This window comes from Canis lupus, chromosome 7 (genome assembly GCF_003254725.2).
Source record: "Canis lupus dingo isolate Sandy chromosome 7, ASM325472v2, whole genome shotgun sequence".
NCBI classification, from domain to species: Eukaryota; Metazoa; Chordata; class Mammalia; order Carnivora; family Canidae; genus Canis; species Canis lupus.
In genome coordinates, this window is record NC_064249.1 from 27557465 (window position 1) to 27582010 (window position 24546).

The 24546-nt window shown below is 35.1% G+C and overlaps 1 protein-coding gene across 8 annotated transcripts in view; it reads right to left on the reverse strand.

Annotated features, from left to right (window-relative positions):
• Positions 1 to 23473, reverse strand: part of MROH9 (maestro heat like repeat family member 9) — a 98610-nt gene extending 75137 nt beyond the window's left edge. For 5 of the 8 annotated variants that reach the window (XM_049112302.1, XM_025430375.3, XM_025430381.3 and 2 more), the window contains exons 1-4: positions 23343 to 23473; positions 20670 to 20746; positions 18142 to 18188; positions 7004 to 7083 (exon numbers count right to left, since the gene is read on the reverse strand). In XM_049112302.1, the coding sequence (XP_048968259.1) occupies positions 7004 to 7083; positions 18142 to 18188; positions 20670 to 20709 (167 nt within the window). In that variant the 5' untranslated portion in view covers positions 20710 to 20746; positions 23343 to 23473. The remainder of the gene's footprint in view (positions 1 to 7003; positions 7084 to 18141; positions 18189 to 20669; positions 20747 to 23342) is intronic. The other 3 variants (XM_025430378.3, XM_025430379.3, XM_049112303.1) reach the window with 3 other exon arrangements.
• Between the last annotated feature and the right edge of the window lie 1073 nt (positions 23474 to 24546).

The following is a 24546-nucleotide window of genomic DNA, read 5'->3' on the forward strand; positions in this document are numbered from 1 at the left end:
CAGTTAATAACAAGCATAAAGGAACTAATAGATAGTAATACAACAATAGTAGAGGACTTTAACACCCCCCCCACTTAAATCAATGCGCAGATCATCCAAACAGAAAATCAACAAGGAAACAGCGGTTTTGAATAGCACACTGGACCAGATAAAATTAACAGATATATTCAGAACACTGCATCCTAAAATAGCAGAATACACATTATTTTTAAATTTTTTTAGAGAAAGAGAGAGGAGAGAGACAGAGTATGTACAAGTAGGGGTAGCTAGGGGCAGAAAGAGAGGGAGAGACATAATCCCAAGCAGGCTCCCTGCTCAGCACAGAGTCTGACATGGGGCTCAATCCCACTTCCCTGTAATCATGACCTGAGCTGACATCATGGGTTGGATACTTAACCAACTGAGCCACCCAGGCGCCCCAGAATACACATTCTTTTTAAGTGCACATGGAACATTCTTCATAATGGATCAAATATTAGGCCATGAAACAAGTCTTAACAAATTCAAAAAGATTGAAGTCATACCGTGCATTTTTTTTCTCACCATCATGCATGAAACTAGAAATCAACCACATGAAAATATCTGGAAAGAGCATCAAAACATGGATGTTAAATAACATGTTACTAAATAAGCAATGAATGGGTCAACCAGGAAATCAAAGATATAAAAAATTACATGGAGAGAAATGAAAATGAAAACACAATGGTCCAAATCACTGGATGCAGCAAATCATTGGATGCAGAAAAGGCAAGTACATAGCAGTACAGATCTACCTCAAGATGCAAGAAAAATCTCAAACAGTCTAACCTACGCCTAAAGGAACTAAGGAAAAAAAACAACTAACAAAATATAAAACAAGTAGAAGGAAAGAATAGAGCAGAAATAAGTGAAATAGAAACTAAAACCATGATAGAACAGATTAATGAAAAAAAAAACAGATTAATGAAATCAGGTTCTTGGAAAAAATCGATAAAATTGATAAACCTCTAGCTAGACTTATCAAAAAGAAAAGAGAATAGACTCAAATAGTAGAATCAAAAATCAGAGAGGTGAAATAACAACCAACACCAAAAAATATAAATAAATATAAGAGAATATTATAAAAAATTATATTCCAACAAATTGGACAACTTGAAAGAAATGTATAAATTCCTAGAAACATATAAACTACCAAAACTGAAACAGAAAGAAATAGAACACTTGATCAGTTGATAGCAAGCAATGAAGTTGAGTCAGCAGTAAAAAAAAACTCCCAACAAACAAAAGTCCAGGACCAGATAGCTTCACAGGTGAATTCTACTGGACATTTAAAAAAGTTAATGCCTCTTCTCAGACTTTTCCAAAAAACAGAAGAGGAAGGAAAACTTCCAAATTCATTCTATGAGGCTAGCATTAACCTGATACAAAACCAGATAAAGATACCACAAAAAAGAGAACTACAGGCCAATAAGTCTGAGGAGCATGGATGAAAAAATCCTAAATAAAATACTAGCAAATGGAATCCAATATTAGAAATATCACTCACCACAATCAAGAGGGATCCATTCACAGGATGCAAGGGTAGTTCAATATCACATGTATCAATGTGATACATCAATAAGACAAAGGATAAGAGACACATAATCATTTCAATAGATGCCCCAAAATAATTTGACAAAGTACAATATCCGCTCATGATACAAGCCCTCAACAAAGTAAGTCTAGAGGGAACATACCTCAACATGTTAAAGGCCATCTATGAAAAACCCATAGCAGCATAATCCTTACCGGGGAGAAACAGAGCTTTTCCCCTAAGATTAGGAAGAAGACAAGGATGCTCATTTTCACCACTTTTATTCAACATAGTACTGGAAGTCCTAGCCACAGCAATCAGACAGCAAAAAAAAAAAAAAAAAAAAAAAAAAAAAAGACATCCAAATTGATGTTTCACTATTCACTATTTGCAGATAACATGATACTATATATAGAAAAATCCAAAAAAAAAAAAAAAAAGGAAAAATCCAAAAAACCCTACCAAAAGACTGCTAGAACTAATAAACAAATCAGTAAAGTCACAGGGCACAAAACTGATTTACAGAAATCTGTTGCATTTCTAAATGCCAATAATTAAGCTGCAGAAAAAGAAATTAAGAAAATCACCCCATTTACAACTGCACAAAAATATGATACCTAGAAATAAACCTAATCAAAAAAGTGAAAGACTTATGCTCTGAAAACTATAAAACATTGTTAAAAGAAATTTAAAAAGAAAAACAAAACTGGAGACATCACAATTCTGGACTTACTTTATATTTCAAAGCTGTAGTAATCAAAACAATATGGTACTGGCACAAAAACACACATAGATCAATGGAACAGAATAGGAAACCCAGAAATAAACCACAATTATATAGCCAATTAACCTTTAACAAAGGGGGGCAAAAATACGCAATGGGAAAAAGACAATTTCTTCATCAAACATGTTGAGAAAACTGGATAGCTGCATACAAAGTAATAAAACTGACCACTTTCTTATACCATACATAACAATAAACTCCAAATGGATTAAGGATCTAAATGTGAGACCTGAAACCACAAACATCCTAGAAGGGAACACAGGCAGTAATTTCTGGCTTTGGCCATCCAACATCTTTCTAGATATGCTTCCTGAGGCAAGGAAGACAAAAGCAAAAATAAACTACTGGGACTTCATTAAAATAAAAAAAGCTTCTGCACAACAAAGGAGAAAACCAACAAAATGAAATGACAACCTATGGAATGGGAGAAGATATTTGCAAATGACATGTCTGATAAAGGGTTAGCGTCCAAAATATATAAAGAATTTATGAAAGTCAACACCCAAAAAACAAAGATATGGGCTGACGACACAGACATTTCTTCAAAGAAGACTTCCAGATGGTCAGCAAATGAAACGATGCTCAACATCACTCATCATCAGGGACGTGCAAATCAAAACCACAATGAGATATCGCCTCCCACCTGTCAGAATGGCTAAAATCAACAAGAAACAACAGGCTTTGGCAAGGATATGCAGAAAAAGGAACACTTTTGCACTGTTGGTGGTAATGCAAACTGGTATAGCCACAGTGGAAGGTGGTATAGAGGTCCTTCAGAAACTTAGTAATAGAACTACCCTACCCTACAATCCGGTAATCATGCTACTGAGTCTTTACCCAAAGAATATGAAAACACTAATTCAAAGGGGTATATGTACCCCTATGTTTATAGTAACAGTATTTACAATAGACCAATTGTGGAAGCCGCCCAAGTGTCCATTTTGGAATGGATAAAGAAGAAATGGTGTATATATACAATGTAATATTATTCAGCCATAAAAAGAATGAAATCTTCTCATTTGCAACAACACAAATTGATCTAAGGAGTATAATGTTAAGCAAAATAAGCCAGTCAGAAAAAGACAAGTGTCATATGATTTCATTTATATGTGGAACTTAAGAAACAAAACAAATGTACAAAGGGGGGAAAAAGACAAACCAAAAAAACATACTCTTAACTACACAGAGTCTGGTTAAAGATAGTTATTAGAGAGGAGGTGGGTGAGGAGATGAGTGAAATAGATGACAGGGATTAAGAGTACGCTTATCTTGATGAACTTCAAGTAATATATGAAACTGCTGAATCACTCACTAGATTGTACACCTGAAACTAACATAACATTGTATGTTACCTATGTTACTATGGTTACTGGAATTGCAATAATAAAAATTAATTTCATTTATGAGTATAAAGTTTAAATTTTCATAATATTTTTTAAAACCACCAATTATGATTTATCATCAGAATGTAAGGATGGCCCAATATCCTAAAAACTATTAATTAGCACATACCTATAATAGATTAAATTAAAACTCATGTCTTAACCTATCTTGAAAAAGTATGTAATAAATATCAACATCATTTTTTAAGGAAAAATGAATAGTTTGAATAGTTTTTTGAAAGGTTTTATTTAAACCAACATTTCGCTAATTGAGAAGTAGTGTAAGAGTTTTTATTAAAAACAGGAACAACATAAGGGTTCAATTTCCTATTTTGAAATATTGTGTTAGAGTTTGTTGTTTTTCAAATAAGACATGGTCTAATAAAAATAGTTCAGTGAGCTCAAACACTGGATAAATATACCCCCCAAAAGATCCCATATGATTCCTAGTATATCAGAAATTGCTGTCCAAACAATAACATGAGGATGGAGGAACCAAAATACAATATAACTAAGAAATTAGTCTAGTAATATGCAGAATCTATACCAAAAAATCCTCATACTTTTAGAGAATAGAAAACAGAACTTGAGTAATTAGAAAGATAGGTTTATAAATGGAAAGATTACTTATAAATGTCAATTATTCTCAAATTATTCTACAAACTCTGACAATGAAATTAAAATTTCAGGATATTTTCATCAGCAGTTGATAAAATACATTTACCTTCCACTTAGAAAAATAAATTGGAGGGATTATCCCAGGTTACTGTGCTGAAAATTATCAAGAAAATAAGGAAGATCCAGTTCAATCAGATAATAAAATCTATTACAAAACAGCACTAAATCAAAACAGTTTAGTGGTGGCACCACAACAAAATTCTAAACAATGGAAGAGAATATAAATTCTAGAGAATACCTAATATGGGAATAGAAAATACCTGGATAAATGCTCTACCTCCCCTACCTGGCCAAATGTGGCACTAATTTATTATGACACTATTTCATGATGGGTCAGAATACAAACATTCTTAGAGCTCTCTTTTTAATTAAAATTTTATTGAGCTATTTGTAAATTTACATGCTGTTGTAAGAAATAATACAAAGAAACATCCAATATGCTTTCCCAGTTTTCCCCAGTGGTAACATTCTACAAAGACCACCAGGATATTGATATTATTGATTCAATACACCCATCTTGTTTAGGTTTCCTGTTTTATTTGTGCTTATGTGTGTGTGTGTGTGTGTGTGTGTGTGTGTGTGTGTATTTAGTGGATCCACCACTGCCATCAAGATATTCAAGAACAGCTTGGAACCCTTAAATTCATAACTATTCCATTATACAGACAAATATTTTTAAAAAAACATTCAGAGTTTAAGCAAGTCTTTGGAAATGAAGCATTTTAAATAATCATTATCTGTATTGGGATTAGCAAACATTTTCTGTGATGGTCTAGATAATAAGTATACTAGGCTTTGCTAACCAAATGGTCTCTGTCTGCTCAGGTCTGCCATCATAATGCAAAAGCAGTCATAGACAATGCATGAATAAATACATAAATATGTCTGTTTCAACAAAAATTTGTTTACTGACCCTGGAATTTGAATTTCATATAGCATTTGCATGTTGTGAAATATCTTTCTTCTTTTAATCTCCCTCAACTATTTAAAAATGTAAAAAACAAGGGGTGCCTGGGTGGGGTGGCTCAGTCAGCTAAGCATCCTACTCTTGATTTCAGTTCAGGTCATGATTTTAGGGTTGTGAGATAGATACCCCTGTGGGGCTCTGTTCTCAGCATGAAGCCCGCTTAGGATTCTCTCTCTCTCTCTCTGCCTCATCCCTCCCCACTCACACTCCCTTTCTCTCAAAAAAAAAAAAAAAAAAAAAAAGGAAAAAACATTCTGATTTCTCAGAATGTACAAACCAGGATGCTGCAAAAATAGCAGGACGTAGCTATGGCTAAATGGGCCAAGTTTGTAGACTTCTGGTTTGTATAATGGAATTGTGAAGATAATTTAAATTAGTTTGTAACATAAAAAAAAAATCTGTTATAGCCTAAACAGTAACAAAAATCGAGTAATAAAACCAGGAGAAAGTCATAATAGTAAAGTGTGAGTAGAATTAATTTTATATCAGATGTCATACAAAAAGGTGAAAGAAAAAATATACAGCAATGACACTAAAGCCAATTCTGACAACATAAAAAAAGAATTAAAATTTTAAAACCATAAAAATGCCATGAGAAGCTTACTAAGTATATGTCACCACTAAAATTCTAATGAAGTAGCAAAGACCACAAGAAAATTCCCACATGAGAAAATTAATATATAAATATACAGAAAATATTGAATTTTGCTTTTTTTTGAAAGAAATACAAGTTAAAAATACAATGAGGTACAATTCTGAACCTATTAAATCAGTGAAATAGAAAATATATGTATATATCTATATTTTCTGGTGACTAGGCTTTGAAGAAGTATTTATTGTTAGTGAGGTTTTTCTGGACAACAAACTGACTCCTTATTAAAAGCTCTAAGAATATTTTCATTCCATCTACATTAGTTTGAGTGCATGGGTAACAGATGCCAAGACAGGATTAGAGGTGCATAAGATTTCTAAGAGAAGGAAAGAAGGAAGGAAGGAGCGTTAGGGAAGAAAGTATCTTAGACTACAGCAAGTTCCAAGAAGGGTTTAGCCAGGTTGACGGGTTTCCTAGATTCAAAGTCACTCGCTGAAACTGACTGTCCCACTATGCTGCCTGGGTGGTCGTGCTGGTGGATCTACACAGGCAGTGGCTGGGACTGTTGACCAGTTAGCATTTCCAGCAGCAGGGCATTTTTGTAGTTGCCTATTATCTAAATCAGTAACCTCACCCACAGAATGCTATTTCAAAAACGTATTTCAGAGAAGATATGACCATTTATGTGTAAAGATGATTATCATAATATTGGTAAAATAAAATATAATTTAGAACATTTCAAAATTGGGTAATATTATATTGCCATTCAAATGAAAATATGAGTATGTAGAAAGATAAAAACTTAAGACACAATGCCAAAAGGAAAAATATTACAGTAAATCTGCTTATTATTGTACAATAATTAGATTATCTGTTTATCTGTAAAATATTTAAGAATTGAAGAATATGAGAAAGAAAAACAGTAGCTGCTAAATTAGGATAGTGGAATTTGGAGTAATTTTCTGTTTTTCACAATTGTTGATTTTTCTCTGTTGCATTTTAGAGATATTTAGTCAGTGAAATGGGAGAGTGTTCGAGCTTATTGTACCTGGAGTTCAGGGAGAGGACCATGGCTTGGTCACTTAACAGTCTTGAGATTGCATCCCATAGGCTCGGAGCGCTGTTCACCTGGAAGGATCAGAAAAAGAAAAGAAAAAAAAAAAGAAAAAAAAAAAAGAATCAATGTTGTCACTCCTGTGAGACTAAAGAGACCAAACTGGACTGGAATATAAGTCCAAAATTTTGTAATGTTGAGAAAAACCCTAACTGAAATCCACAATAGCATCTTGGCTTAATGGCAGCCTTTTACAGCCAACTGCTGTGCTTCTATAATTAGCATTTCCAGACAAAATTTTGTTAGCTATATTCTTCAGTGGAGTCTCTTGATAAAAAATACCAACAAGATGATTTAAGTCAGGCCTTAATGAAGAATGTCTCATGCTATAAAATGAGAACCATGTACAGGTCACGGTACAGCTATTTAAACTTATCAGTGATAGTCAATGAGATTCCATTAAGACTTTAGAATTCTTTATTGAAGACACTAGGGGAAGCCTAGTGGAAGAGCATCTCTTTTCTTGTGTGCATCCTAGCTTTGTTTATGCAAGCATCTGTTGCAATGTCACCTTTTTGCAACAGACCCAATAGTGCTGTTTGTGGAAATTCTTAGTCTGTACTTCTGAAATAAGTCAAAGTTCTCTTTTATACTGCTGTAGAATAATGCTATTTCTAAGGGCATTTATTCCCTCTAATGAATATGCAAATACCTGCCACTGATCCACTTATCACCCTAACACAAGCCCTTTCCTATCTGTTCAGTGCTGCTCCTCTGACTCCAGCATTGATTGCCCTGTGGGATCTATGTCTTACCTTTGTGGGATGCAAAAGCTATTCCAAAGGATAGGACTACCTGCTTATTAAGCACACATTTTGGAGTGCATGTTGTATCCCCTCCTAGCCATATGTTGAAACCCTAATCCCCAATGTGTTGGTATTTGGAGATGGACCTTTGGGAGATAATAAGGTTTAGATGAGGTCATGAGAGTAAAACCCCAAGATGGGGCTCATGCCCTTATGAGATGAAAGAGAGCTTGCTTTCTCTCTTTCTGCCACGTGAGGATGCAAGGAGAAGGTGGCCATCTGAAAACCAAGAGTTGGACTGTCAACTATCTGAGCCACCCGGGGAAACTCTTTCTCTAAAATATTTATATTCATATCTAAAATTGTGATAATTCTTTGCTATGTTGCTTATTACCATATTGCATGTTATCATTACTTAGAGAATATAAAACTTGTATGGTGGACAACTCTCACTGTGACATGGAACAATAAATGGTGATTTGTCTAGTTTGAAATTTGACATTTTTGTCCTTGTCACTATTTTCTTTCAATTTGGCCAGAAATACACTAGTACTCATTTCTCTGGGCAGTGACAAACTGAACATCCTGTCTCTATCTAAGCAATGATTTTTTGGGACTATTGCCTCAATGGGAACTTTTCCCCACAAAGTTGTAACTGGGCTTTAGTCCTTGGAAATCAATTTGGGATATATCAAATCTAATCACTGGGTCCCAACCCTGGCTGTATGCAGAGGGGCTAAAAAACATTGATTTTGATTCCTTAGCAACATCTCCAGAGAATTAATAGGTCTGGATTCAAGACCAGACATTAAAAAAAAAAACAAAAAAACAAAACCAAGGCCTCCAGGTGATTGTGATGAACAGTCAGGATTGAGAAGCACTTTTTAAGTGAACTATTTTCTCTCAATCCTGGAGCTTGCTTCACAGTAATAAATTGTCAGTTACTAGATCTATAGTAACACGGACCTCTGCTTCCCATGTGTTAGCTAGCTTCTATTTTTTTTTCATGGAGCCAAAAATGTTATCACAACTCCTTCATCAGGTTATTGTTCTGCTCGTATTACTTTGGCATCCCATTTTTTGTTGACTAACTAATTTACAGCACATCCCTTCTTTGTTTTGGACATGGTTTGCCTGTACCATCGTACCACTAATGTTAATGTAATGCCAAAAACCAGTGCGTACATCAGCAAGTGATAAGGATTGTCTAACATCTATAAACTGGTTTTGTAGTGGTGTAAGTCTAGAAAGTTATAGGAATTGGCCAGGAATTTCACCTGCTTTCCCCAAATAGGTTTTTTGTTATTGTTCAGGGTACATAACATGCTCATCAGGGTTCTCAGAAATTTTTCAGTATCTCCTCTGGGGAATAATGATTATTACGCTGGCTTTAACTTCTATTATATGGATAGGTTCTCCTCCATCTCATTTTCAATTACTCTTTAATCACAATGGCTCTTCATTGGAAACCCATAGTAAATGATAAAATAGTCAAAACCTGGAAATATGTACTTTGTAATATGTTTCATAATACTAGGTTCTAGGACCAGCCTGGTGGGCCTTAAGCTTCCATATATATTATTTTGGCTTTCTTCTTTAAGCTGACCATCTGCTTTTTATATATATCTTATATCATTGACATTTTTGTTCAATATCTGTTGTCATTCTTGGCCAGAAAAATTGGAGTCATGCCTATTTGACTAGGTTCCTTAAACCTCAGATGTTTCAAATCACATATATTATGTGTTTCTGATGCCACCTTAGCCTGGGGGGAAATGGTATTATCATAATAATCATTATTCTGAGGGAATTTGAACTCCCTTCTAGTAATTCCCACAATCCTGTGAATGCTCAAACGGAACCATGGACAGGGTCCTATAGACTATTATGTTAGTCTGCAACTTTTCCTTCATTTCTAGCTCACTAGAATCCTCCTCTCTTTGACAATAGTGAAACACCAAAGTGCAGAGAGATGAGGAATCTGAATTGAGGGTATGAATATTCAATGCCCTTACCCCTTCAGCCTCCTGTTTGTGTTGGTGTTTTACTGAAGGTAGTGACATTTTTGCTGGTGTTCTCACATTCCCCCAATCATGCCAAGGCCAAATATTAAGAGAGCTGAAGGCTACACCCAGAGCTAATTCATCCCTGACTCCCAAAGCCAGTTGAATTATTTTCCACTACTGCAGAAGCCATCAGAACTAGTGTAACCACACTGTGCTTTCTCAGGATTCTGGTTCTTTTAGTTTTTACTTGTTTATGATTTACACTCCTAGGAAGATTAGTGAGAGAAATCCTTGAAAAAGTTTAATGGGCTCTATATAGAATTGCTCCAATCTTTCTTCATGGATCATTCTCTTTAAGCTAGTTTTGTGCCTCAACTTTCTTTCCTTAGAAAGCTTCCAGGAAGATGTGGGGCCCTCATTTTCAGACACTCCTGAAAGGCCTACAACACCAATTCTCCAGATGTATTAGGATCTTATGATAAACACGGTCTAGGCTCAAGATGTTACCCCAAATATACACTTTCTCATCAAAAAGTCCTTGCCATCCTTATAAATCTTCCTTCTCAGCCAAGAATCTTATTATGGAAAGATTGGGGACTAAATAGTTATTTAATATCTAACCAAGGCTGATTTCCCAGGACACAGACATTTTCAATTAACCATCAGATTTTTTTGTTTTTAATTTTTTTTTTAGTTTTTATTACATGTTAGTCAGTGGAGCTAGAACAGGGAAAAAACAGATAATTTTTGCCTTTAATCTTATGGGAAAGCAAACTTAAAACAAATAACAGAAATTGTGATGTCTAAAAGGCAAATCATAGGGATTATTAAGGGAAGCTAACTAGCAAAGGATATCCAGGAAATTTCACTTTAAAAACAACTTTTAATTTCAACCTAGAGATTATGGGGGTGGGGAGAGTGGAGGAAGAGTTTTTCAAACAGGGGGACAGTATGTGCTAAGAACTTGAGTTGAGAAAAGGTGCATTAGAGAAGTGGTTCTCAACCCTGGCTGAGCCTTAAAATTAGGATATCTTCGAAAATCTAAAAATACAGATGCCAGAACTCATCCCACACCAGGGAATCAAAATCTCTAGAGGTATGGCCCTAAGAGTAGTTTTTGTTTTGTTTTGTATTTAAAGCTCCACATGTAATTCTAATATGAAGCCAGAATTGAGAACTGCATTAGGAAGACATGAAAGAAGGCTAGAGCAAAGAGAGTAAGGACAGTGGTTAAGTTGTGGAGCCAGAGAGGCCAATCAGGACAAGTCCTTTTGTGAGGCCTAAAGATTTACCACTCATCTCATTTAACCAAAGGAGGGACAAGATCACAGGGCAGATTTGTAGACTTGATTGAACAAGATAAAGTGGTTGTGACAAGAACAATTAAGGCTAATGTTACCCAGTAGAAAAGAGACTGCAACAGAATAGGATTGGTTAACCTATTGGAAGGGGAAATAGAGATTTAAGAGACACATAGTGACTGGTAACAGTGTCAAATGCTGCTTAAAGGTCCTGCAAGAAGACGACAGAAAAATATCTTTTGGACTTGGAGCCATGAAAGCCATTGATGACTTAGGTGGGAAAAGTTCAGTACAAGGTTGCTGCCCAGATAGGCAGGTTCACTATGCTGATGCATGGAGTTTGGGTCTCACATTTGGATCTGGGGTCCTCAGATATCTTCAGGCACCAATGAATCTATACACAAATGGACAAAGAAAAAGGTATTCATAGCCAAGGTTTACTTTTCCTTTCTACAAGACCAAAGTCAACACATGAGACTCTGAAAAAAGCAAGGTTGCATTGTGGCAAAACACTTAATTTTCATTCACAACGATGTGTACTTGGTGCAGTACCTGACTTTTGGCTGATTCTGGTGTAAAATATTAATACTCACTGAAAAGACCTTGACGTTCTATGCCTAGAGACCTCATAGCTTTCTTTTAAACATTCTTCTCAGGTGGACTTCTGTTCCCTGTGCTTTCTTTGATTCCTCTACCCTAAACAGATCAGTGAGCATTTCTGGTGAATTGCCTTGTTGATGGAGACTATACTCTCTTGAGATAACTCAAAAGTTACAGCATGACTGTAAAAGTAGAGGACCTCTACAAACACAGAGACTCAAATTTCCCTGACTTCCTAAATGGAGAGGAATTCCACTTTCTTTGATTGGGGTCAGCAAAGTTTTATTTTTAAGCTCAAGTATACATGGACATCATAACCAGTTAGTGTGTCCAATAGCACAATAGTAATATCTATTTGGTACTGGTTAGTAAAAATACTGTTTCAAGTCCAAGTCTCAATGTTGCCTCATTCATGCATTCCAAAACTTGCTGGTGACAGCCTATTGTGAAGCCCTATGTTCACACATATCTGTCTCAATATCTGATAGAATTCTGCTGATACAATTTACTGTTTTCTCTCCCTCTCATCTCTTTAACATAATCTTTAAGCCCTCAGAACTTGTAATAGGTAGTATTCTTAGTAATATAAAAAAAGAAACTGAGTGAAACATATCATGAAAACCATCATGTTCACATCAACTCCAACAGTTCAAGAGGATGAATATCACTGATTATTCTCATTTTTTGAAGGCTCCTTATGACTCCTTTCTGTAACATATCCCTAGTTTAAACTTGGTTTAGACTCTTGGGTTGGTCATTAATGATTATCATAATAATATAAAAATTATTCACAAGTTTCCTGTGATATCCATTGGAACAGAATACTTTAACTCCAAGTAATTGATAAAATTTAGTCATCTGGTAATTGCAGACACTTTGTTTATGCCCACATTTTAGAAAGGGCTATGGAACGGGCACTTATTTTGGAACAATTTCAAGTTGACTTTCCCTAGTCCATCTATGACTTTAATTTGCCATCTCTTATGCCTTATGTTTTCCACTTTGATTATACTAATGGTATCTATGAACACTAATACTTCTAGATAGATCATATTACCAAACTGCTTTTCTATTCAATATGGAAAGTTTCCTCTTTAATCTAATAAATCTTCAATGATCAGAAAAAGTGTTATTATACTCATCACTCAATGTTATCTGGTCAAGTTAGAAGTGGTAATAGCAAATCTAACCCCTGAAGAACCACAAATATTCCAACAAGTAGTCCAGTGACACCTGAAAAACTAGTGTGTGTTGGTTCAGTGATTAAATTAATATGCAAACATTTTAAAAACTTCCAGATTTCTTTTTACTCTTACTAGGGACAATTGAAGATAGCAGTTAGAATGAACCACAGAACTACATTTGAATTATATGACTACCCAAGGCATTAATCTCTTCTCAAACAGTCCTAGAGCATTATTGAAATTGTCTTGTCAGTTAGCATTCTGATGTGCCAGTTCACTAATACACACACCTCAATCCTTTCATATGGAGAAACACTTTGGTTCTGTCCTAAATTGATTCTTCGGTATGTTTTCATGTGTAACTGATAGTGGAGAGTCCAAAAATTTAAAGCCATGAGATCTTGGGATGTCTTAAAATGTTACAATTAGTATGTTACTAATAGAAGTTCCAGAAAGAAAGAATGCAGGACACATAAGAAAGAATATTGCTCAATCAGTAATGCAAAATAACTTCTTGGAGTCTTTAGATTGAAACATAACTATCTAGTATATTTGAATACAAAATACAAGTTGTTATGAAATTTCAATTTACCCAAGATAAAGATAACCTTCAAGGCTTCCAGTGAGAAAACAGATGACAAAAACTAGAGAATCAGATCATGATCAGGTTTTTCATTGGTAATACTGGATAACAGAAAAAAAACCCTGTAAATTATACCTTCAAAATATTTTTTAGAGAAAATTATTTGTATTCTACAGAAATGGCTGGAGTCATAATTGGTGATGGCTATTTTGAAGATGGTAATTTTTTTACCCATCTATTTTGCATGTATTTTAAAAATGAGAGTATTCTACTTTCAGAAAACCATAAGAAATTCTAAAACTTATCATATATCCACTTCACAAAGGAAACTTAAGATCTCAGAGATAGAAATTGTGCAGGTCACATTGTTTTGCAACAATGCTATGAGACTATATGTTAAAAATAAGAGTGGGACAATGGATATTCATATTTAAAAACACAAATCTATATTATCTCATGCCTACACAACAATAAATCAAGATGGATGATAGACCTAAATGTAAGTGCCAAAACTATAAAAACTTCAGAAGAAAAGATAGGATAAAATTGTTGTCATTTTTAGTTTAGCAGTTTTCTTAGATATGGCTGCAGAGCACAGTCAACAGAAGAAAAAAAATTATACATTAGACTTGATTAATACTAAAACCTTTTGCTCTTCAAAAGATACAGTTAAGGAAAAGATAAGTGTGCTGAGAGAAAATTTATAAATCATATGTATATTCTACACTCAGTAACCATAAAGTCTATAAAATACCCCTATATAAATGATCAAGAAATGTATAAGGTCTACATGAAGATTCCAGTAAGTGGAAAGAAAAAAAAATACATGTGCCAGATGATGTGACAATAATTTAAAGAAGTAAATTCTCTATAAACTAATCTGTAAATTTAGTGCAATCCTAATTAAAATGCCAAAGAAATTCTGGGAGAAATTCCACAAGGATACTCCAAAGTTGATCTGGGAATATAACATAGTAAAATTCGCTGATAAATTTTTGAAAAAGAAACAGTTGGATAGGTTTATCTAATTAGATATAGAAAGATTTCTTTTCTATATTTGAGCTGTCTAAGTAGTTTAAAAGTGCGATAACTCCCTTTTGCTGCTGTGCTGTGATGACATTGCCCATCCCTGTGGAAGCCACAAGATTGTGCTGAGGTGGTTGCTGCCATCTGTCAAAGGCATTGGTGCTGCTGTTAGTAAGTGCTGATAGCGTCCCATGGCTGCTGATAGCCATTATCAAGAGAGATCCACAAAAGGTGCTCTGGCTTTACAGCAAGAGCCACAGGCAACCTTATTTACTCTTACTCTTTCCAGCTGCTTGTTGCCTTTCTCTCTCACAGCATCCCCATCATCCTAGGACTCAGCAACTGCCTCAGTGAGAGCCTCTCCTCCCCTCTTCCACCAGCCCCTGTTCTTGAGCCACTACTTTGAAAATCTTCATTTAAGATGTGCTCTTTTCTTGCAGGCATCTTCATTCTGTTCTGCCTCAATGGGAGTAGTAGTCCAGACATGCTTGAATCCTAGTGGGAACTCAACTTAGGCTCACACCCCGACATCTACATCAAGCAAGTTTGTTTTGTATCCCAAGAGCCATCTAACCTTTATTTCTCTTTTCTTTCTTTCTTTCTTTCTTTCTTTCTTTCTTTCTTTCTTTCTTCTTTCTTGCTTTCTTTTTCCTTCCTTCCTTCCTTCCTTCCTTCCTTTCTTTCTTTCTTTCTTCTTTCTTTTTTTCTTTCTTCTTTCTTTCTTTCTTTCTTTTCTTCTTCTTCTTTCTTTCTTTCTTTCTTTGTCTTTCTTTCTTTCTTTTTTTCTTTCTTCTTTCTTTCTTTCTTTCTTCTTTCTTTCTTTCTTTCTTCTTTCTTTCTTTCTTTCTTTCTTTCTTCTTTCTTTCTTTCTTTCTTTCTTTTTCTTTCTTTCTTCTCTTTTTCTTCTTTTTTCTATATTTGACTATTTCCAACCCAAGTCTGTCATTCTCTTGAATAATTTGGTTTCTGAACTTTGATCTTTTCCAGAGCTAAGAGAAATATAGACCCTGCTTCTGAAAAACAAGTTAAAACCCAAAATTGTAGTGTGATTTTAACCTTCATAGAATCATGTTCTTATTCTGCAGGTTCTGCAGCTGCTTTGTTAAAATTCCTACAATGACTCCAGAGACAAATTGGTGGATCTAATAAACTAATTGAAATACCACAAGTTAACTCTTTAGACTTTTCAAATTTTCTATATACTTCGTATATTCAATAAAACTCCTCATCATCCTGTTGGCAATCATCCTCTTTGGACTATTTTATTTCTCCAATAGTGTATATATCTCAGTACATCAAAATTTGTCATGGTCATCTCTAACTGATAGAAGATCTTCACTTTGTAATCTCTACTAGCAAAAGAAAAAAAAAGCTTCAAATTTACATAGGAAAATATCTTGCTCTCCAGTAATTTATTTATTTATTCTTTTAATATTTTATTTATTTATTCAAGAGAGACACACACAGAGAGAGAGGTAGAGACACAGGCAGAGGGAGAAGCAGGATCCATGCAGGGAGCCTGTCTCAATCCGGGGACTCCAGGATCACGCCCTGGGCCAAAGGCAGGCACTAAACTGTTGAGCCACTCAGGGATCCCCTCCACTAATTTATTAATTAAGATTCCAGCTCTGCACAAGGAAATAAAGGGGCTTAGATATAAAGAAAAATATCCAATGATATAAAAATAAATAAAAGCTAAGAGAAAACGAAGGTAAAAATTAAGATAAAATTGGGAGTTTGGGAGTGAGGAGCATTTACAGACATGTATAGTAAAGAACCCCTGTATAAGAGCAAGAGATGGATTTCACATTTAGGGACAAATACATTATTTGACCCACTGACGAAACTTAGATTATCTATGCAAGTATCTCTTTGAATAAAATTTTAAAGCATGATATCCTATTTATTTAAAGATTTTAAAAAGTAATATATGCACATATATAGTACAAAAGGGTAAACAGTGGGAAGAGTCTACAAGTTTTGCCTCACCTTCCATATCGTAGTTCCCAGCCCCTGAGTCTACAATTAATTGTTGGTTTCCTGGACATCATTCCAGTGATGGAATATGCAGACACTTTATCTCTGTGATATTTCCCTCCAAACCCATATTTCCAGGGTAATCATGTGAAAAATACCAAATAAATTCAAATCAATGGACTTCTTATAAAATTCCTGACCAGTACCCTTCAAAACTGTCAGATCATGAACAAGGAAAGATGGTAAAACAGTTACAGATCAGGGGAAACTAGGAGACCTAATAGCCAAATGCAGTGTGGGATCCCGGATTGGATCCTGGAACAGGTAAAACAGGCACAATCCAAATGAAATCATCTATGGTTTAGTTAATACAATTGTACCATTAATTTCTTAGTTTTGATAAATGTGCCATGGTTCTATTTTTCCTGTAACTGCTGCCACTGTGCTCTATCCCTCTCTTCTCTGCCAATCCTTTACCCTAGATTCCCTCCTAGAAAGTGGTCTCACTTATTGGCATCTAAGTCTGATTCCCTGAGTTTTCTATCTCTTTTGGTTATTTGAACAACTTTACCAAATTATTAATACTGAATATATTTATTTAAAATCTTGATAATTTTATTCAAAGGTTCTCCTTGATCCCCAGGGCAGGAAAAATTCTTGGTTGCAGGGGTGATACAGTATAGTTTGATACTTAGGCTGGCCACCCTAGAACCCAATTCCATGAGTCTGTATCCTGGCTTTGCCATTTGGTAGCTATACGACTATGGGCGGATCATTTCCTGCCCTTAGTTTCTTCAATTGCCAAGTGGGGTAACAGTAGTACTTACCATGGAGGTTAGTGATTGAATGAGTTATTTATTTAAAGCACTTAGAAAAAAAAAGGAAAAAAAGAAAAAATAAATAAAGCACTTAGAGCATGCCTAACATGTTATAAATGCTATGTATGTGTTAGTCTCTATAATTGGAGTGGGGAAGGGGTTCCTTCTCTCACAGCTCCCTTCATCGTCTCATCTTTATTTCTCTAGGATGTGGATGTGAATTGGGAATAACATTTTTCTTTTTCTGTTTCCTCATGGCATTACTTCTGATCTAGTTTGGAGGGAATGGTTTCCACAGTGATGATGGAAGGAAGGATATGAGTCTATTGTAGCAGATCAGTTAAAAGATGGGAAGGTGGAGAGAAGCAGTGGGATGGTTGGTCAAAACCTTCATCCTTTTGAATTCATGTTGAACTCATTTCCAGGAACACATTAGGGTGAGCAAGAATATGATTTTGCAGGGAAGAAAAAATCAAAAGCAGTTTTTAATAAAACTGCCTTTTTTCCTTGTCCCAAACAAATGCATTTTATTTTTATTTATTTTTTAAAAAGATTTTATTTATTTATTCATGAGAGAGAAAGAGAGGCAGAGACACAGGCAGAGGGAGGAGCAGGCTCCATGAAGGGAACCTGACGCGGAACTCTATCTTGGGTCTCCAGAATCACGCCTGAGGCTGAAGGTGGCTCTAAACCACTGAGCCACCGGGGCTGCCCAAACATACATTTTAAACACTAATTATGATATCCCCATAGTAGGGACAATGAACAAATTATTATTTTTTTAACCCAAGAGATTTCAGTTGCAATCATGTCTTACAGAATATCACTTACTATGTGATGCCATTTCACACTGGACTGCAGAGTCTGGAGACCAGTTTCTAGTCAGAGAGAAGAAGACTAGTTAAAAGGGAATCAGCTTAATCTTCCATCACCTTATTGTGACAAATCCCTAAATTTAAAGTTAGTATGACTTTGATGGCAAAGCCTAAGAAGGATAGTATGTGTACACACAAGTACACTAAAACTTTAGATAAATTCCTAATGAATGCTATAGAACAACATAACAAAAAGATTAGCAAACAGAATACAGAACCACATAAAAAGAATAACAAACTGGTCCCCTGGGTGGCTCAGTGGTTTAAGTGTCTGTCTTTGGCTCAGGTCATGATTCTGTGGTCCTGGGATGGAGTCCCATGCCATGCTCCCTTCTTAGTGGGGAGCTTCCTTCTCCCACTTCCCACTCCCACTGCTCCCCCTTCCTGTGCTCTCTCTCTTTCTCTAACAAATAAAATCTTTTAAAAAAATAATGAACTATAACCAGGTGGTATTTATTCCAAAAATATAGGGGTGGTTCAATAAAAGGGAACATATAATACAATTAATGTTAATTGCTTTAAAAAGAAGAAAATTTACATGATTATTTTTGTGGAGGCAAAAAATATCTGATAAAATTTTAAGTCTATTCTTTTCTTTTCTTTTTTTTAAAGAAGGAGAGAATCTTAAGCAGGCTCCATGCTCAGCACAGAGCCCGAAGCCAGGCTCAGTCTCTCAACCTTGAGATCATGATCTGAGCTGAAATCAGAAGTCGGATGCTTAAATGATTGAGCCACTGAGGCACCCCAAGTTATACTTGATAACAATTCTTAGTAATGTAACTATGTGGTTAATTTCTTGATGTGATATGTAAATACAAATGCTAGAACCAAATGTAATAAGGAAATAACTAGAAGTATTCTCATTGAAGTCAAGAATGAGACAGATTTCTACCATTATTTGCCATTACTGGATATACCACCCAGTATTTTTAGAAAATAGAAATATCTATACTAAAATTATAAAGGAAAAAATTATCTTATTTTTAAATTATTTACTTCATGGGAAAGAATGTGAGTGCTTTTTAAAATCTCTCTATGTTATTAGAGTGATTAGTTAGATTAGAGTTATCGGGGATGCCAATTGGGCATCTGCCTTCAGCTGAGGTCATTATCTCAGGGTTCTGGGATCGAGCCCTCTGTTGGACTCTCCGGTCAGTGGGGAGTCTGCTCTGCTTCTCCCCTCTACCACACCCCCTCCATCCTGCTCATGCTCTGTCTTTCTCTCTCAAATGAATGAATGAATGAATGAATGAATGAATGAAAGAATAAATAAAATCTTAAAAATACAAAGATTGGAGTTATCAGTTACTGAAATGTTTGGTAAAAGTCTTTTATAGAAACTTTAGGACCTAGAAAGCTTTTGTTTGTTTGTCTGAGGAGTTAGCCCTTTGATGATCACTTGTATTTCTTTCATTTTAATTGCTCTGCCTAGATTTGCTAGGTCTTTTGAAGTTCTTTAAAATATTTTCGGGGAATAATTTTAGATTTAAAGAAAATGTGCAAAACTAGCACAGAGATCCCATATACCCTTCACACAGCTTCCTCTAATGTTAACATCTTACATAACCATGGGGCTTTTGCAAAATTAAGAAACAAATACTAGTACTCTGGCATTCACTGGACTATACATTTTATTTGGATTTCTCCGGTTTTTCTGTTTCAGTATACAAGCCAGGATCCCACACTGCATTCGGCCCTTGGGCCTCCTAGTTTCCACTGATCTGTAAGTGTTTCACCATCTTCCCTTGTTCATGACCTTGACAGTTTTGAAGGGTACTTAGGTATTTTGCAGACTATCCCTTGATTTATGTTTATCTGGTGTTTTCCTCATGATGAGACTGGGAATATAGGTTTTTGGAAAGCATGTCATAGAAGTGAATGTCTTTGTCATCATGAGAAAGTATCAAAATTTGAACTTATTAGTCTCATTATTTCCTTATTAAATCAGAAATTCAGCTTTGTCTTTATGTATGTCTTCTTTCTTACTGCCTTCCTTGGATTCATTTTTTTGTTGTTGTTTATTTTTTTCTAACTTCCTGTTTTGGATATTTGATTCAAATATTTTCATTCTTTCTGGTAGTCTAAATATTTAACCTTATGGATCTTTTTCTGTGCACTGTTTTGGCTGCATGGTCTAGGTCCTGTGATGCTGTATTATCAATACTGTAATTTCTGTATCAATTTCCTCTTTGACCCAATAATTGTTTAAAATAGAATAGTTTAGATGAAAAATGGTAGGGTTTTTTGGGGGGTTGTTTCATAAGTTCATTATTACTTTCTAATGTTTTGCTTTGTAACTAGAGCATATTTTTGCTATTTCTACATTTTGGAACTTATACAGAAATTTCTAGCCTAATGCGGTTATCTTTTGTGAATAGTCCTTTATGTGGGCTTTAGAGATAAAAGATATATTCTCTATTTTTATGGCTACAGATTGATAAATGGATCTTTCTCCACAACATGCAAACACATACACACACTTACCTTTGTCTTTACTATGTCTTAAATTCTTTCTTGTTTTCATGCTGACAAAAGTGAATTATAGTCTTCTACTACTAATACTGCAAAAGAGTATTTTGTATTAGTACATAAACCAGTAACTTTCTTATAGTTTAGTTTTGCCTTATGGTTTTGATGCTACACTGTTCCACACTAACTCAAAGTCAGCTACTAGTAGCCTTCATTACATCTGTAAAATTCCTTTTGCCATATTATGGAACATGGGCATATCCTCCCAGCTAGAGATACAGCCCACATCCTCCCTTACCTTTACAGCTTCAAAGGGAGGGATTTATTGAAGACACGGATACTGAAATACAGGAATATTGGGAGGACATCTTAAAATTCTTCTTATGTAGATGTTTATAATTATTTATCTTCATTATGAGTTATAAATATTTTTGTTATGTGTTGCTTTAAAAATTTTGTCCTATATTTTATGTTATGCTATCATTTCTATATTTTCAAAATTTATAATATTTACATTCAATTTTTAAATAATAATCTTCACTTTCCTTTATGCCTTAGCCCTGCATGAGCTAGATTCACTGTATACTGCCCTGCCTTGTCCATTCAGCTCATCATCAGTTGGGTTAAAATCTGTTGAAGAAGGGAACCACATTCCTTGAGTTCTCTCACATTAAAAAATGTTTTTACACTCATTTATTTGAATTAAAATCTGGCTGGGCATAAATTCTCAGGCCAAAATGTCTTCCTCAATGATTTTAGAGGCATGGCTCCACTGTCACCTGGAAGTGCTATGGAAAGACCAAAGTGAGTTGAATTGTTTCATTTATTTATTTATTTATTTATTTATTTATTTATTTATTTATTTATTATAGTCACAGAGAGAGAGAGACACACACACAGGCAGAGACACAGGCAGAGGGAGAAGCAGGCTCCATGCACCGGGAGCCCGATGTGGGATTCGATCCCGGGTCTCCAGGATCGCGCCCTGGGCCAAAGGCAGGCGCCAAACCACCGCGCCACCCAGGGATCCCTGTTTCTTCTCTTTAATAGGTGAATTGAATCTGATTGAAAAAGAGGCCTACATTTTTCTTTTTCCCAGATTTCCAATTCTTTATTTATCTTTGAAAATTGGTAATTTTACTAGGATATAACTCACTGTTGATTGTGAGTTAATTTCTCTAGGGTCATAGCCTTCTTTTCAATCATGGAAAGTTTTATTAAAATTTTTATTTAAATAGTTTCTTCTATTATTTTGGTTCTCTTCTTTAGTGATACCAATTATACTTAGTTTTGATTTCTTTTTAAAAATCTTTCTACTAGACCTCAATCTTGTCCTTCATGCTCCTTATTGTGTTTTAAGCAATGTTTTTTTGTACTATTTCCGGCATGCCCTTTGTTTTTGTAGAATATTTTTTTCTCATCCACTTCTTTTCTGAGTTGGACTATTGTTCCCTAAATTATTATATTCCTATTTTGAGATCATATTTATAGATAAAATTATTTCATTAAATTATAAAGGCTTTTTCATATGTTCTGTGAAAATATTTTTCTAAAATTACTTGACATTTATTTTTATATTATTTTCCTGCTGTTATCTTGTAAAATATTTGTTTACATCTTCTATTGATTCTTTTTTAATTATTACTCATTATTGAATAAAATGAACTATCCTCAGATGAAGTGTTTGCTGGCCTTTCATGTGGAGGAATCTTCTTCCTGACCCAAAATTGTGTGTGTAAATTTGCTCTTTTAGCCTTATTCTTCCCCAGCTGTTTATTTGACCCTGGTGACTTCACAGCTACTGCAGAATTTATCTCATCCATCCTAACCCATCTGCAGCAATGGCTTATCTTTGTGACTCTCTTTTAGTTCAGCCTTTCCATCTTATCCTTGGTTCAGAACAAGAATGAAAGATTATTCATTCCCAGGGAGGTGTCTCTGGATCCAAACATGTGAACAAAAGCCTCATTCCAGAGATGATGTATGTACTCACTACTTAGCTCTTTTTTTGTTAATGGAGTATTTTCATTGTTATCTTCAAATATTTTGTATTTTCCTAGGTGAATACTCCTGGTCTACCCTACCAAAGACTTAGCTTTAACGAAAATTTGCTCCTTAAAATTCTCACAGGATTAGACACACAACATAAGTAAATTTTAGGACAGATCTAGAATTTTCTCCTTGTTATAAATTTTGTCTGTGTTTCTATGTGTGTATGGTTTATTTTAATAAATAAACAATGATTAGCATTTTTTTATTGATGCTTTTTGACACATGATGGATTTGTTTCCTGAATCCTTGATTCAGCTTAACTGAAGAATATGAAATGTTTTATGGAGGAGAGTTCAGTCTTAGGCTTTGAGGGCTTGGGGTGAGACCAAACTTTGGTGAGTGTCAACTGATAGATGACCATTAGGTAACATAGGTGCTCAAATGCCTGCAAAAGAAAATAGATATAGGCAGATGGTGGAAAGGATGATAGACATTAAGTCAGGAGGTCAATTAACAAAGATGAACTCTTCCAATCAGCAAATTTGGTAAGAACTTTAGAAGAGGGCATATGGTGAGGTAAAGCCTAATGCATGCAGAATTCTTTCTTTTAACAATAAAAACAAAGAAAAGTAGTCACTTTAGAAAGAAGACAGACTTTTGATTGCTTGGAGGATTAATAGGAGAAATAGTACTTACTTATGTATAGCTTCTCTGTAATTGTCGATGAGGCACAGTAGTGAAAAGAAACTCAAGTACTTTATCTCTTAGTCAAAGGTAAAACACTCTATCAACTAAAGGAATCTTATGAGATGTTGTCATTTGTCATGGTAACCATATATTTCAGAGATTCCACTCTGGAATGTCTAGAAAGTACTGACATGCCCAAGTGGCCACTCATGCTCACCTGTCACTGCTGAAGAGGAAAGCTTCTGGTTCATACGTTACCAACAGTGAAAGGTAGTTTTACAAACCAGTAGGCCAATAGAAGATGGGCAAAGAACATGAATAAAAATTCACAGAAGGGGGATCCCTGGGTGGCGCAGTGGTTTGGCGCCTGCCTTTGGCCCAGGGCGCGATCCTGGAGACCCGGGATCGAATCCCACATCAGGCTCCCGGTGCATGGAGCCTGCTTCTCCCTCTGCCTATGTCTCTGCCTCTCTCTCTCTCTCTGTGACTATCATAAATAAAAAAAAAAAAAAAAAAAAAAAAAAAAAAAAAAAATTCACAGAAGGGGGCAGCCCGGGTGGCTCAGCGGTTTAGCACTGCCTCCAGCCCAGGGTGTGATCCTGGGGACCTGGGATCAAGTCCCGTGTCAGGCTTCCTGCATGGAGCCTGTTTCTCCCTCTGCCTGTGTCTCTGCCTCTGTGTGTGTGTCTCATGAAAAAATAAATAAAATGTTTTAAAAAATTCACAGAAGGGGAAAACTTACCAATTAACATTAAGAGATGCTTAAGCTGCCTTAAAGTCATCAAAATGCAAACCAGTATCATTTCACAACAAATAATAAAAATAAAGTTTAAGATAAAATTCATATTCCATAAAATTCATTTTCAAAAAGTTTGCAATTCATTAGTTTTAAATATATTTACAGAATCAAGCAACCCTCCAGACTATCTAATTTTAGAATATTTTTATCAATCCCAAGAGAATAGCAGTTACTATCTTCTTCCCCCAGTACCTGCTTGTCACTAATCTATTTTTTGTCTTCATGGATTTGCCTATTCTGGACATTTCATGTAAATGGAATCACACAACACATAGCCTTTTGTGACTGGCTTCATTCACTTAGCATAATGTTTTCAAAATGTATCCGTGTTAGAAGGATAAACATTGTATGTTCTCATTCATTTGGGGAATATAAATAATAGTGAAAGGGAATATAAGGGAAGGGAGAAGAAAT